Source organism: Pollachius pollachius, assembly GCF_949987615.1.
Source record: "Pollachius pollachius genome assembly, chromosome: 2".
In the NCBI taxonomy this organism is placed as follows: domain Eukaryota; kingdom Metazoa; phylum Chordata; class Actinopteri; order Gadiformes; family Gadidae; genus Pollachius; species Pollachius pollachius.
The window spans coordinates 35783043-35799678 of NC_136935.1; the positions used below are offsets into that span (position 1 = coordinate 35783043).

The window sequence follows — 16636 nt, forward strand, 5'->3', positions numbered from 1 at the left end:
GCTGGCCGCCCCTGGCCACCCGTCATGCACGCCTCAGAGGGTCACGGCCGACTACGCCTTGTTTCTGATCCCAATGGACAGCTGCGGGGCGCTCAGGATGGTGGGTTTGTAATGTGTCGGTAGTCCCGTGTACATAATGTGAGGCAGTATTCCTTCTCTCTGTTGTGGTGCAAGTTAGGTCAGAAGTCGGGTCGGGGGGACCCTCAGCCGCCGGGGTCACGGCCTGAGGATGACTGTTGTAAATGGAATGTTGACGCAAAGTGACTATTGGCTAAACACACCATGGCGCCCTCTGTAGGATAGCACAATTAATTTGCTTCCACTAAAGGTCAGATTTCACTGTTACAGTCAACACTTGGATCAGCAAAGACCATGTTGTGTGTCTGAATCGTGACATGAGTCTTCACAAACGGACTGTACACAGAACTCTGAATCAAAAGATCGACTTTCTGGCTTAAAAAAAAAAGTACCTGCCGATTTAAGCATTGCGGAACCAACACTCATTACCTGATACTAAAGGAATATATAATAAAGGGATTTGGTGTAATATGGTCCTACTAAACTTTAATACTAAAATAAGAATGACTTTCTGTACTACAGTATCTGTGGTGTCTAGCCTTGTATCAGATCCAGGTTTTTATCTTGAGTAATGTATTGACTTGTTCCCAGTGTTAGTGTGCGCATCCCTCTTGACAGGTCATTGACAAGACGGTGATCTACATTTTGGAGATCGTCAATAAAGTGGAGTCCATTACCCTCGACTATGGCACCATCACCAGAGACTCACCAGCCAGGTTCTGCAACTAAAACATCCGCAAATGTTTCATTCCTGTTGCAAATACCTCTATGTTAAGCTCTATATGAAGGTAAAAAAGTCTGGCCCATCCATGTTTTCCTTCGTGTTTGCACCCTGTGTGACCACCACAGCAACGATCCGTGTCGTCCCCCAGGATCCTGGTGGAGTGTCGCTACAAGCCCGGCCCCCCTTTGGTCACCGCCGGTTACATGACCAAGATTCCATCCCTGGGACCTGGACTTCCAGGTCAGGGAGTGTTCGGAGTTCAGCTTCGGATTGCGAAAGGTAGGCGGACTGGAGTGCGCGCCGCTGGGCTGCCTCTCTGTTCTCCCAAGACATAATTCGTGGTTCGGAAAGATGACTCATGCCAGCCTAGGCTCCTGAGGCTTCTGACATTTTTAGGACCCCACCCATTCTTTGATAAGCTAGATAAAGGAAATAAATAATATTTCCTTATCTCGCTGCGGGGCCTGAATTCCATGCATTGAGTGGGGCATAATTTTTAGGACAATTCTCATGTTTTTTTAAATTTTTGCTGAATCAGACACATAGGGTCTAAAGTACAGCCCAGTGAACAGTCTTTTATGTTTTGTCTAACTCTGTTGGGAGTGTTTCTGATGGTGGTGTTCAGACACTGCTATTAATGGTAAACACGCATTGATGCGCAATCCGGTCTTAAAGGTAAACACGCACAGATGCGTGATCCGGTCTGAATGGGTTAAGAAGCCAGCCTCTCTGGTTCCAGCCGGTAATGGCGTCCCTGACCTGGTCCTCTTCCCCCTGCAGATGCCCACTACAACAGCTTCCATGCCCAGTACCACGTGCCCCTGCACACGCTGCTGGGGCAGCCCCTCTATCTGGAGGTCCGTCTGGTCAACCCTCCGGACCTCCAGCTGGTGCTGCTGGTGCATTACTGCGTGGCCTACCCCCGCTCGGGAGCCACCATGTGGGTTCTCCTCTACAAGGAGTGAGTATGTTCGGGTGTCCGTCGAGCCAGCGAGGAGGGAAGCAAACCACGGAGATTGGGGGGGCAAGGGTGGCGACCACATGGATTGGCATTCACTGTTTACATGGTGTGTTGCTGCTTTTTTGGGTCCCGAAAGAATTGCAAAATAAACGCTGTCACCTGGTTTATATTAAATGAGCATACAGGTAATGATGAGTGCAACAACTTTTTCCTAGTGCAATCAACATTAGGCACACTTTTTGGGGAGGTTTCTCTCTAATGATATCCCTTCAAATCCAGTCTGTACCATGGAGCCGGCTGAGCCCCCGTGGGTTCTTTACCAAGACTGACTGGCCTTGCACTCCCTTCTCTCTGCAGGTGTCCTAACCCCTTGGATCCGGCACCACACAACGTTGTTCTTCCCTCCCCTGAGAGCCAGACCCGCAGGTTCACCATCACCACCTTCCAGTTCCTCCAGAAGGGGAAGACTCATGACCTGGACCAAGAGGTGTGTGGGTGTACTTTGATGATGCGTCTAATTGTTTAATATATAACATAATATAGGCATCTTAAGAGTTTTCCATGTTACATTTCTAATGGATGCACCTAGGCATGTAAATGTCTACGCCTTAGGCTATGTGTATATACATATTTGGCAGGGTGCATTCTAAACAGCCAGAGGGATTGTACGGCTGGCTCCAACATGGCTTTGCTTTCACGCCCCCTTCCTTATTTGGTTTGGCGTGTGTGAGGAGCGTTGACATGTGAAAATGAACACGCCACAAATGAATGTCATTAATATTCCTTGTGGCTTTTTACATACTTTTTGTAAAGAAGCCAAACTGCAGAAAGAGTTTTGACTCTGTTGACCATTACTCTACCGGCCAATATTGCTTTGTACACATCACATATTTGGACTATCAACCATTGTAACATTGCATGAACTGGATGTTGGAAAGAAGAACATCAAGTTGTTGCAATTCACAATTTTGCGACTACATGTGCACGCTGCAGCATGCTTACAACCCTCTGAGACAAAGGGTGTGCGTACTTGCTTGTAGGCGGTTGGGTAGGTGGATGGATGGGTGGATCTGGCAGTCTCACACAACCAACGTCCGGTGGTCCCTCCCGCAGGTCTACTTCATGTGCTCTACGGAGGCCTGCGTGCCTCAGGACGGCCCCTGTGTGGAGGGCTGCCTGGGCCAGTGACGGACTACACAGGACACAGCGCACTCGCTCACGGCTGCCAGGAGCTCAGTCACCGTGCCAACAGCGTGTCAGAGTGAGCCTCCAGAAGACCCACTCCCACTGGAAACCCAGGACGGAGTGGCAGTGGTTCAATATGACAGCGGGACAATGAGTTAGTGATGAGGAGTGTTTTGAATAATTTAGCAACACTCGCTGATCCATTTCCTGTTTGTGTTTTTTTTTGTTCTTTTTAGTTTTATTTGAAATGGAAGCAGCGTGTGAGCTGTTGATGTCCTGAGAGCGCTGGTCTCTCCAGTTAAAGAAGCACAGTCCTGCGTGTACTGAAAGTACGTTCAACTAGAAGTACACTGTAACACTGCTTTTCCTGCTCCTTCAGGTCGGAGCCTGAAGGAGTCACTTTCTCTGCCAATAAAACTCAACAAAGTAAACTTAAAGGGGCTAATTAGTTGTTTTTTTGTTATTTGCTTATTGCTTGCGAGTTAAATAACAGGAGGGGGGCTCGCTGTCAATAAATGGTTCATGTTGTGGACTAATTCTCTCACCATTTGGCCATTCAATTGGACTGTTGTGTGGTGCAAGATTGAATACAAATATCATAAAACATTTTACAAAGTCTCTTGAGAAGGAGTTTCACGAGGCCAATGTATCATCTCTGACACCAACTGTTCAGTCTACACACTGCAACACACTAAAGGGCTGATATTGCGTGGTTTTTCATTGGAGAATTTGTCCACTGGGTGTCATCAAAGCAATAAAAATGGCTTGAGGCACACATTTCTTGTTCCATGATTCACACAGCTGGTTCTAATAAACCTTTTGCGCGTATATTCCTAACTACGGAATACGATTTTGGCGTTCATTTAAAATTAAATCGTTTACTTTGGACTGCTTTGCAAATGTAACACCTTTCACGTCTGAATTTGTACAATTTGTTATATCTACCTTTAAAATAAACATTATGTTTATATCTTAGGGTGAAATGATGCACCAGTCGCGTGTATATAGAAAAAGCACTATCTCCAACGGTATTGTGGGAAGCCAGGCCCGGCGCCCTGTGAAATGTAAGCACTGCGGCATACTGCGTTTATTTGATGGCTGCCTGGCCCTGTGTTCAAAGGAAGAGCGGAAAAAGGGAGGAGGGCACACGACGGAGAGGAACGAGGGAGGGAAGGGGAACGACTACACGAAGAAGAGGGGGGGAGGGAAGAACGATTCTCTTCTGTAAGCGCACACGCCACGAGAACATATACCGGGAATCGGGGAGAGGAAAAAACAGGCGAGAGGGACTAGAGAATACGACGGCTCCGTGCTCTTTTGTTTTGGAAATCATTTGACGCAGAGAATAAGGACTAACATGGCAGCAGAGAGCTCCTGACGAGGATTGACTTTCAGTAACCTCTTCTCTTGGCCAAAAAGTCTCGCAGAAACACAGGGAGGAAAAAGCGATCAGGGAAGACATGTTTAGGGATTTTCGTCTTGAGGTCGCGGTAGGATGTTATGCCGTTTAAGCGGCACTCTTGTGTTTAGGGTTAATAGCGATTGTGTGTCCCGCTCACGACGACCCGTTTGTTTTTCTAATTGGTTTGTTATGATCTGAAAAACCCGAGGCCTTGGGAAGCCCGAAGTAAATGCGTGTTCAGCAGCAAAACACTTGGCTGCATTATCACCAGGTATTACGTTGTTTCTGTGTAGTTCATGAGCAATTACAATTCGGACACAACCGTGCTGTGGCCAAATAGTTCAGTTTCGGTCATCTCTGCGATCTCGATAACGTTGCATGATTTAATACCCCATTCATTTCGGATCTGTCAGTTCGCTCGGTTCGAGGCCCCGTTGAGAAACATTGGGCAAGCTATGAACTATAGGGTTTCTGCAGCAAAGGTAATAGAATAACTTGAGTCTTTGGGCTGCTTAGAGAAAGGCTTCTTCGCTGGCCAACGCAGATTAGGTGGCAGGGAATACCTGACAATATTTTCCAATTTAGACTTAAGACAGGTGACCTAAGAATATTTTAAATGTTAATGTCGACCGACGTAGCATCCATCATGCTGCCTGTGTCCCGGGGTCTAATGGACCGGGAGCTGGAAACAATGACTGGAGTGCACCCCAACTCGAGTGGTGCTGCAGGAGCCGTCCGAGGGATGAAACGAGGGGACCCCGAGCCCGATGCGCAGACAGCGGCCGCTCTAGTCGACTCGACCGGAGCAGAGTGCAAGCGTCCCCGTATTGACGGAATCGCGGAGGTCGGTCAGGTGAGGAAAACTACACCCACAACAAACGTTCAGCTTGACACTTGGATCTTTTGGTATGGGAAGAACATCATGCAGAATCTGGCTTTCATTGCGTTGTTGAGTCTTAAAGATAATACTCCAATCGGTTATTAGAATCAACGCCTGGTTCAATCAGGAGATCCCCTTTTGCATTTGTATTTGTTAATTGCTCTACTTAATTAGCCCGATGGGGAGACCGCGAGAGACAATAATGCGGGTTGACTCGTGATAGCCTCGGCTCAGGGCTCGCGATGGCTCGTCGTCTTTTCTGCCAATGCGATAGAAAACATTGCAGTACGCACGGTAACGCTGATGATTAGTGTAGCCTACAGCTCCAAAATACAAGCTTTTTTGGTATGAAATGTGCGCCTAAATATGTAGTGTGAGAGTCATTAGAAGGCTAAGTGACCTAGTTGAAGGCGCCCCGCGTCTCTGCAGATAAATACTTCTCTAGAATCAGAGATATCCCATTCTGGATTTTTTTTTGCAGCCTAGCTTTTACTGGCCAATCAACAGCCGGTTGCCATCCACGTACCCTGTGGATGTTATCAAATTAATAAACGGGACTTTCAACCTAGGAGCTCATTAAAACATGCTTGGACGGGCTTAAGAGGGAGGAGCAGAGCTGTTTATTTCCAAAGTTTAGACTAGGCCAGCTTGAAATTACAAATCTTGCACATGAAAAAGCAATGGAGGTCTTCTATCAAGTTTAAACTGTCTGAAGTTGAATGGTGCAGATTCACTCTGGCTGTCACTTTGTGTGTTGCCTACCCACCGTTTTATCTTTGGTAATCGTTTAGGGATTTGTATCTTAATTGGTAACGTTGTCTTTATTATGGTTATTATGCTTTGAGAAAATACAAGGCTATGAACCTATTACAAAATAACTTGTACACTGTAAACATTGAAGCCGTATCAGTTGACTCTTCTTTTCCCCTTTTGTTAGAAGCGTTCGAATGCCATTTGTCGTCAAATGGAAATTGCTGTAGGTCTTTGGCTCTATGTGACCTTCGAGAGGGGTGTGTGTGTCTGTGGGGAGGGGGGGTCAATATAAACACAATGTAAACACATCCCCTTCCACCTACAATGTGCTACCTTATAAAGTATTCATCTTTATTGTAAGCCCCTAAATGCTGCTCTCGTTTACATTGCTTGATATACATTCCGGAAATGCCTTTACCTATTTTCCCATTTCTGTCAAGAACAATCGATTTCCCCCTTTAGTGATCATCAAATGGTTCCATTATTTCGTAAATGCTGTGGGCAGGGCATAGAAATGCACTAGACATTGCTACAGGTTTAAGAGTGCCATGGGAAGAGAGACACATCATAAGCAGAGGTAATGGAGATGGAGTGGTGTATTTGCTGCTCTCCTGTACGGGCCAAACTAATGGCCTGCCTACTCTGAATGTGCTGCCGTAAGGGGTGGCTAGGAGACAGAGAGAGATGGACAGGCTTCGGAGGGTAATGCACATGGTCATAGGAAAGTCTGTTTGTGTGTGTGAGAGAGAGAGAGGGAGAGTGATGCACAGATCAATAGCATCAGCAGCAGCCTAAAATGTATTGACCATCAGATGGATGAAACGGCCGGAAATGAGCAGGGGGTGTGGGAGGGAGGGTGTGTGATGTGCTGCCCCCCCCTCAGTCAGGAACAGATTTGCCCTATCAATGGCCGTAAAGAGGCTTTGTTTGGGACTAAAAGGATCACAGCTCGTACGGGTTGGGAGGGGGGCATTAGAACTACCCTGATCCCCCAGATCCTTATCTAAGGGAGAGGATTAATGCAACACACACACACACACATACACACACACACACACACACACACACACACACACACACACACACACACACACACACACACACACACTTCCCTCTCGATCTGTTTCTGGCATAATGCAGACTGCACCACAATATGGTTCAGCAATATTTATCTTTGTGTAGACCATATGCAGGGTACATGTTGGATCACAGAGGCTAAAGCTGAACATTCAGAAATTCTGCCCTCTGCCTTGGTACTCTGTACTCACACACCAGAGAGGATGATAAAGCCCCCATACAAGTGGTGTATATAAATGTAGTGACACATTTATCACCCCCTCTCACCCAGTGACCCCATTAATAATCCTGCAGTAAATTAGGTTGAGTGACACAAACCTTAATAAATGCACCCTGCTCAGTGGGGCTGGTTTCCTGGAGAGCTGAATGATGGAATGGCGACGTTGAACCGACCACCATATATATATATATATATATATATATATATATATATATATATATATTTTGACCCTATAAAAACCTCTCTTCCCCCCTCCTTTCTGCTGACCGTTGCAGGTAACCTGTGAACTGTGCCTGGGGACAGTGCGTTGCGGAGAGGCGCTACTAATTAGCAATCATAAACCCCACGACGCAACCAATAATGTCGGGTCTTTTGGGGTCCCGTGACCAATGTCACCGGCGACCCTCCTCCCAGCTCTTGAGGTTACGACCCAGTAAATCACAGGGGGAGGGGATTTCTGTATCCGAATGAAATGCCTTCTTTTTTTTTTCATTTATTTGATGAATGCTTTCAGCAGATGAGGAATACGTTGAGCCACGTTCCGGTATGGTCCACCTGAAAGCCCCACAGAAATAAAGCAATAAAGCCAAGCCAATGCAACACTATAGAGTTTATGGCTGCTTAAAGGATTTGACCGCACAGAGACACCCACGAAAATATTTTCTGTGTCTCTCTAAGCCATCCAATAATACAAAATCCACACGAATATCAAGGGCACTTTTTCCCCCACCGACGAGTCCACCGCTTGGAACAACGCGATGGGAGGGGGGGAGGTGGGGGGAAAGGAAAGGTGTTTTGTCAGTCTAGTTTAAATTCCTGCACTCCACTCTGAAAGCTAAGTGGAGGTATTTTCTCTCTCCCTCTCTCTCTTGGAAGGGAATTCATAGCAATGCACGCGAGGGCTGAGCGTCTCACTCGTTGCAGACAGTCCTATGCGGAGAGGCAGCTTTCAGCTCTGATTTCCGAGCCGCGCGCTGAGCCGAGCCGTAGCCCTGCTGCGGTTCCCCGCTGCGTAGCCCCGGCGCCACACTGCAGGCTGGAGGAAGCCAGGGCCTCCTCACCTAATACGGTCCTGCCTGCGGCGACAGCAGCGCCCAGAACAAATGACTCATCCTGGACGTTTATGTAGATGGGAACCCCCCCCCCCCCCCACACGCCCACCCGCCCAACGACCCTATCCCGTCCCCACTACACCGCAACCCCCACCTCTCACTCTCCCTCTCTCTCTCTCTCTCACTCACCCCCACCACATCACTCTCATCTCTAGCTCAGCGATGACACAAAATTGGTAAGTCAGCAGGAAGAAGAAACAAAATGGCATTACTCCCTGGCTGGCTGGAGCGTGGGGTCGATTCTGTGCAGTCCTTTCTCCGTTTATCTCAATGCAGCTTTCTGCTGCCCTTTGAAGGACGGACTGTTGACTAAATGCTGGGGGAGACTCGGGAGGGCGAAGGGAGGCTGTGTTAAAGTATGTCAGACTGTCTTGAGGGCGGTGAGGTCATTGTGCTTTCCTCATGTCTACCAGGACAACCCTCCCCCGCCCCCCCTCCCCCTTGCCTGCAGCTACTGCCGAATTTCGTTCTGCTGTGCTGTCCACAAGAAATGTCGGGGACATAAAAAGCGATTTCGGACGACCGTCCGAAATCGCGATAAGGTTTATCTTTCGGAGCGGTATTAGGAGTGTGTTTCCCCCCCCCCCTTCCCTCTCCACCGGCGGCCCTCCAGAGATGAAGGGTGGCCGGGCTTAGCATGGAGCGTCGGGGGGATGTGAAGTGTATGGAGAGTAAATACACTTGAGCCTCCCTGACTGACGGGGTCGTGGTTTAGCACTCAAGTGCTCGTTGGACGGATTGGATTCACATCCTCCGGTGCGCTGGACGGCGGCCGCGGCCCGACCAGCGTCATCGGTCTCACCGAAAGGGGGGCTTTCATTCCGGGGGATGTGTTTATTTGGGTTTGTCGCCGTTGAGCTCGACTCATGGGGCCCAGCGTGTCGGCGAGCGAGGCTCCGCTTCGGTTCTCGTGACGTAACCGGCCTCCCCGAATATGGAGGCCTGCGCAAATCCCCCCGAACTGGGTGACCGTGCAGACTCTGTGCGCGGAGCACGTAGCGCACAGCCTGCTCCCGCTAAGAAAATGGACCCACCTTAAAGAGACGTTGTGCGATGGGGTCTGTTGTTGCAATGATTTTTCTTTGAAAAGATATATATAATATTTCTAACAAATGAATATAAAAATGACAGAATATTCGCCATTTTCTTTCCTCATATACATTCTTCTTTTTCTTCGATCGTCGAGACCCCCAATTGTAGCATGAATAGACCTGCGTGTGTGTGACCGGCACAGGGCCCAAGTAGGCCTCGAAACTTGAAAAGTGTGTCCGAGCCTTTATAGGGTCATAGGCATGGGCGTCAGTTTGGTTTGAAATGTGCTGGGGACAGAGACGTATTCGGAAGTGCATTTTCAGAAGTGCTGGGTACAATGAGGATGCGCTCTTTTTTCTCTCTCTTTAGTGCCGGTAATGAAAGATTCTGAAAGACGGCATACCCATGTAGCTAATTACTAAGGAATAAAATGTATACAAAATCTGTCTGGCACATTTTATGAAAAAAACGTTTCCAAAAAGCATCGGACATATGACCCACTATGGAGAGAGAGAAATAGTCCGCCAAAGATCTTGACGTCGCTTAGCAACCGAAGACGCTGGGGTTGAAAAGTTACCGGACTACTTGAGGAGTGATGAATGACCAAAGACGTCATTAGAGGCAAAAAGTCCTTTGTTTTCCTTGACAGCGGTCATTTATACGTAGCCGGAAGTTGTGAAGAGCCCATGCAATTGAATGGAGCGTTCCACGGCATTGAGAAGACCTGTGTAATAATCCATAATTATTCAACTCGATTTATTTTTATTTTTTTTACAAGTCGTGGGTACAAAATGAATCTTGACGAAATCTGGTGGGGACGCGTCCCCAGCGTCCCCGGCGTAATCGACGCCTATGATCATAGGGTTTTACAATGCCCCCCACATTTGACGAGAAGCCTACCGCCTCTACCCCTTGACCCCCCGACCTCCAAGCCCTCCAAAGGGCACGGAACCCCCTGAGTAGGGCCGCCCTCTTGAGGACCCAAAGGAATTGCAATGTCAATACAAAGAAGAGGGCAGAATATAACTGTCTTGTGGAGAAATGAGATGATTCCTCCTTTTTTAAATTTAGATTTTCCATGCTAAAACACCCACACTGTAGTTTGGAGACCACTGGCTGTGTGTGTGTGTGTGTGTGTGTGTGTGTGCAAACTTATGCACTCACTCAAGTACGCCCCCACACTCAATGACACACGCATGCGTGGATGTGCTCGCACCGAAACAGCTGATAGAGTCCTTTTTTTGTGTGGGGGTGTGTGTTCCTCGTCCATCGAGCCCTATCCCGTTTGTCTCCCCCTGGTGCACTCCCCCCTCCCCCTAGTACCACCATCTGCTGACTTCAAGTCATCTTGTTACTTTCTCTTGATTGCTTCCTCTGTCTTCCCCCCCTGCAGTTAATGCTGTCCGCGTTTCCCCCTCCCCTCCACAGCCAATAATAGATTATACCTGATTCATCACCACTGGAAGAAATAAAAAAACCGAACCTGAATTGATTATCTATGGAGAACTGTTATTTGGTTTTTCAACCAATCACAGAAGTGCATTATTTGTCCGCCCATCTCAGACCAGCCAATCAACTGAAACCACCTTTGAACAGACAATGTGGTTGGAAGGGCCATTCCCATGCATCACCAGAGGCCCCTCCCTCCTAAGCATTATGTCTATAGTGGATATGTGTTGCGTGAGCATAACTCCCCCCCCCCCCCCCCCCCCCCCCTCTCTCTCTGTCTCTGTGTGTGTCTCTCTCTCTCTCTCTCTCTCTCTCTCTCTCTCTCTCTCTCTCTCTCTCTCTCTCTCTCTCTCTCTCTCTCTCTCTCTCTCTCTCTCTCTCTCTCTGCTCCTTAAGCAAGCGGGGCGCATGACTCCGCTCATGTATGAGTCATTGTCTCCACCGCTTTACTTATTTTTTACCCTTTTTTTTCCTTCCAGGACTTCTGTTAGTCCAGGCCATAGTTTCACTCCCGGCGGGCTCCAGAAGGCCTTTTTTATTTTCGTTATTTTGTGATTCTTCTTTATCTGATTTTTCTTTTTTACACCACCCCCAAACCCTTTGCTACTTCAGCATTTTTGTCAAATTGAATTATATTTTTGCTTGGGAACCATCATTTGGGACACAATGTACCGTCAGCCGCAGTGCACTCAGGAGTTGGCCTTTGCAGTAAAATAGGAGCGATACTTAATTCATGTTAGCCTAACCTCTAAAAGGGGGGATTAATATTTTATTGCTTCCACATCCTAAAAGCTGCTTGTAGAAGGTTTTATTTATTCATTTGAATCTTACGTAAACTCTCCTTTCTTTTAAATCACACTAAAACTTAGTCTTTCTTCATAGCACTTGTGTATTAAGGAGGGTCACCTGTGTGGAGGGGAGGTATATGGCTACAATGGCAATCAGGAGTATTCAAGCTGGGATGCGCGCAGAGCTAAGTGTTTCCCCCGGGGACACGGCAGACCAGGGACGTTGGTTCCATATGAAAAGCGGATAAGACTGGCTGGGACAGGGGATAGGGGGTTAGGGGGTTAGGGGGTTGGGGGGGGGATGCTGTTAGTTAGAGAGATACGAAGCCAGAGACGAGCCAATAGGTTTTCCCCACCGTCATTGCAAATGCTAATGGGGAGGGGGTTTTAATGGACCACATTAGCATTAATGCTGGGACAAAATGTTATGAATCTTGAGTACGCAGCGATTAAAAACTCAGCAGACTATCAGAAGTTGTGAAATTAATTTCAGAGGGAGAGGCAACACACACACACAAACACACACAGACAGACACACTATACATAATATTCCTTGTAACAACTACACCGGCGCACATCATATTTGATCTCTGTGGAGCAATATTTGCGTGGCGGGCCCCTGTTCTCCACACACCGCCGTGGGGGGCCCCTGTTCTCCACACACCGCCGTGGCGGGCCCCTGTTCTCCACACACCGCCGTGACGGGCCCCTGTTCTCCACACACCGCCGTGGGGGGCCCCTGTTCTCCACACTCCGCCGTGGCGGGCCCCTGTTCTCCACACACCGCCGTGGGGGGCCCCTGTTCTCCACACTCCGCCGTGGCGGGCCCCTGTTCTCCACACACCGCCGTGGCGGGCCCCTGTTCTCCACACACCGCCGTGACGGGCCCCTGTTCTCCACACACCGCCGTGGGGGGCCCCTGTTCTCCACACTCCGCCGTGGCGGGCCCCTGTTCTCCACACACCGCCGTGGGGGGCCCCTGTTCTCCACACTCTGCCGTGGCGGGCCCCTGTTCTCCACACACCGCCGTGGCGGGCCCCTGTTCTCCACACACCGCCGTGGGGGGCCCCTGTTCTCCACACACCGCCGTGGGGGGCCCCTGTTCTCCACACACCGCCGTGGCGGGCCCCTGTTCTCCACACACCGCCGTGGGGGGCCCCTGTTCTCCACACTCCGCCGTGGCGGGCCCCTGTTCTCCACACACCGCCGTGGGGGGCCCCTGTTCTCCACACTCTGCCGTGGCGGGCCCCTGTTCTCCACACACCGCCGTGGCGGGCCCCTGTTCTCCACACACCGCCGTGGGGGGCCCCTGTTCTCCACACACCGCCGTGGGGGGCCCCTGTTCTCCACACACCGCCGTGGCGGGCCCCTGTTCTCCACACACCGCCGTGGCGGGCCCCTGTTCTCCACACACCGCCGTGGCGGGCCCCTGTTCTCCACACACCGCCGTGGGGGGCCCCTGTTCTCCACACTCCGCCGTGGGGGGCCCCTGTTCTCCACACACCGCCGTGGGGGGCCCCTGTTCTCCACACACCGCCGTGGCGGGCCCCTGTTCTCCACACACCGCCGTGGCGGGCCCCTGTTCTCCACACACCGCCGTGGCGGGCCCCTGTTCTCCACACACCGCCGTGGGGGGCCCCTGTTCTCCACACTCCGCCGTGGGGGGCCCCTGTTCTCCACACACCGCCGTGGGGGGCCCCTGTTCTCCACACACCGCCGTGGCGGGCCCCTGTTCTCCACACACCGCCGTGGCGGGCCCCTGTTCTCCACACACCGCCGTGGCGGGCCCCTGTTCTCCACACACCGCCATGGGGGGCCCCTGTTCTCCACACACCGCCGCCGCCGTGTAGCCGTCCTCCCCCGAGGGCCCGGTCACAGCCAGCCCGGTCCGTCTGCCGCCACGGTGACAGCAAACGGCCAGACGGTTGGACATCGCTGACTGGAAGGCGATCAGAAGCCGGCTGAATTAATTAGATTAGGAGGCAGTTTATAACGCAACGCTTGACAAGAACAGCTAGGCGCTACAGCAGGCACGGGCGGCACGATGGAAGTGAGATGGAGAGGGAGGGAGGGAGAGAGGGGGAGAGAGGGAGAGTGGCTGTCCCTGTAGTGCCTGGATCTTGAGGTGGATTTGGTTTGAGCGAAAAATGTATGTGTTTTACATTTGTAGGAAAGCACCTGTGCTAATCTTTGCATACAAATTAAATGCATTTCATAATAACATCTGCGCACCTCTTTTACAGAACAATGAACCCTTGACTCTCGGTTACCATGGCTACCCAACTCACAGTCAGGTAAGGCTACAGTTGCACGCACACACACACACACACACACACACACACACACACACACACACACACACACACACACACACACACACACACACCTTAAAAATGTACATCGGCGGTGGATTGTCATCATAAATCTATGTATTACTATTTTGGAACCAGTATTATTCACCATGAACATAGAGTGAGGGTGTGTTTGTGTGTTTTAACACGTAGGCCCACTAACAACAGGGCCAGGCTTTGGATCATTTGATTTATGTAAACCACAAGGTGGAGATGTTAGTTTATTTTCATGTGCAGAAGGAGACCTGATTACGAGTCCCGGAGCCCCTCCCTTGTACTGTGTTTACACCTTCCTGTAGGTCTTCTACTGCCTATCAGCCCGGGGATGTTAGCCGTGGCTATATTAGCTGGGTGATATTATCCTACATACCTGACTGGTGATATTAGCCAGCTGTTATTAGTCTGTTGTTATTAGCCTGTTGATAATAGCCTGGTGATATTAGTATTGCCTGTATAAGGTTGTGATATTTGCTGTGCCTTTATTGGCTTAATGATATTATCATTGCATATTAGCCTGGTGATTTTAGCCTGGTGGTATTAGCCATATTGTATTGGCCTGGTGATATGAGACTGGTGACTTTAGCCTGTTGACTTGGTAATGTTAGCCTGGTTGCATGAGCACGGTGATACATGTCTGTTGATGTTAGCCTGGTGATATTAGCCTTCCCTATTAGCCATGTGATATTAGCCCGGTGTTGTCATGAGTGCTCAGTTTGTGTGGTTAATCCCTGGATCATCCTCCATTCAGCCACTCATCCCCTCCAGCTCTGACCATAATCTCCCCACCCCCACCCCCACCCCCTGTCCCTCTTTCATCTCTCTGGAGACTGCAGTGCATTATTCAACATCCTCCCACCGCGTGGATCTGCCCTTAATTTGTGTGTTTTTCACTCTGGGCGGCCGTGTGTACTATTCACCCCCAAGCCTTTCATTTGTAGAATAGGCAGTGGATTGGGTCCCACATTGAAACGGCCCATCGGAGACAGAGGAGAGGGGTCTGCCACCTATTGTTGCCGCCTCGTTTCTCCACGGGGGGGCCGCGTGCCGGGATTTGCTCATCGGGATACAAGACTGTGAGATCGGGAGCTTGCGTTGATTAAATTATACAGTATAGACCACCGGACTGTTTTGTGTAACCACTGCTGTGTGTGTGTGTGTGTGTGTGTGTGTGTGTGTGTGTGTGTGTGTGTGTGTGTGTGTGTGTGTGTGTGTGTGTGTGTGTGCGCGCGCGCATGTGTTGTACCAACACGTGTGTGTGATGTATCGGCGTGTGTGTGTGTGTGCGTGCATATGTTGTTCCGGCGCGGGTGTGTGTGTTGTACCTGAGTGTTTGTGTTGTACCGCCGTGGTGTGTGTGTTCACGCCACTCTCTGAGGCCCGGATGTAGAGGCGCCCAGCGGGCCGCCAGTGAGGTGTGATGTGGGATTGGGGCGGACGCGTGGTTCTCTCTTGTCTTTATTGATCGGGACCAGGGGTGTGTTGGCTACAAAGCGGCTCCCCACCGCACCGACACACTTGACGGCGATCTCTGATCAAAGGCTAGGAGAGAGAGAGAGAGAGAGAGAGAGAGAGAGAGAGAGAGAGAGAGAGAGAGAGAGAGAGAGAGAGAGAGAGAGAGAGAGAGAGAGAGAGAGAGAGAGAGAGAGAGAGAGAGAGAGAGAGAGAGAGAGAGAGAGAGAGAGAGAGAGAGAGAGAGAGAGAGATCCCAGTGGTGCAAGAAGCCCCAGTTAGCTCACCTACATGGAGGAAGGGAGGGCAGAGAGAGAGGAAGAAACCTAGAGGGAGAAAATAGAGGTTTGCAGGTGTGACGGGGGCAGGAGGAGGAGAAGTAGGAGGGGGAAAGCGTCAGACTATCTGGGCGAGAGAGAGAGAGAGAGAGAGAGGAGTGGCGCGAGAGAGAGAGACACAGAGAGGGAGGGAGATGAGGAGGAAAAGGCGCAGCAGAACAACAGAAGGCTGAGGGAGAGCGAGAGAGGTACAGGTTAAGCCAGAGAGAGAGAGCGAGAGAGAGGGTAAAACAGCAAGCTAGCAGGAAGAGTGACGGGGACAGCAGCCAGCTGGGGAGGGCAGGGGAGAGGAGGAGGAGGAGGGGGAGGAGGAGGAGGAGAGTTAGTAGATCGGCTAGGCCAGCGGAGCGAGCGAGAAAGGAGAGAGGGAGATTTTGAATCTGGGAGAAACGCAGACGCGAGCGAGGGAGCCGGAGAGCTTACACGGGCCCCGACGGAGCGCTACAGAGAGGGAGGGAGCCAGAGTGTGCGGAGGGAAGAGAGCGAGAGGAGATACCGCTGCAGTTTGGAGTTGTCACACAGAATACGATGATGGGACTGTACTACCCCTCCTTGTTGTCGGTGAGTGCTCTCTTCCGTTTCTGTGACTATTCCTCTACAGCGCGGAGGAGGCTCGGGCCGCTCGTCTTTGTGTGTTTCTGTAGACCGTTGGCCTGTACAGTAAACGGCATTAAATCATGGCAGTCAGCCACCGTGCATGCAAGGCTAATTAAACACGGACAGATGAGGACTTTGCTTGACCCCCTTGTGACTGAATGGTACAGGCCTGTCCCGGCTCTTCTTCTTCTGACTCTCATTTGGTCAGTGATGGGTCCTGTGCAACAACAACAACAACAA

At 50.3% G+C, this 16636-nt stretch overlaps 1 protein-coding gene across 4 annotated transcripts in view; it reads left to right on the plus strand.

Moving 5' to 3' along the window:
• Positions 1 to 4194: 4194 nt before the first annotated feature.
• Positions 4195 to 16636, plus strand: part of rbfox2 (RNA binding fox-1 homolog 2) — a 31195-nt gene continuing 18753 nt past the window's right edge. For 3 of the 4 annotated variants that reach the window (XM_079758948.1, XM_079758950.1, XM_079758949.1), the window contains exons 1-2: positions 4195 to 5203; positions 13905 to 13955. In XM_079758948.1, coding sequence (XP_079615074.1) covers positions 4967 to 5203; positions 13905 to 13955 — 288 coding nt within the window. In that variant the 5' untranslated portion in view covers positions 4195 to 4966. Of the gene's footprint in view, positions 5204 to 13904; positions 13956 to 16258; positions 16361 to 16636 lie in introns of those variants that run through there. The other variant, XM_079758951.1, reaches the window with a different exon arrangement.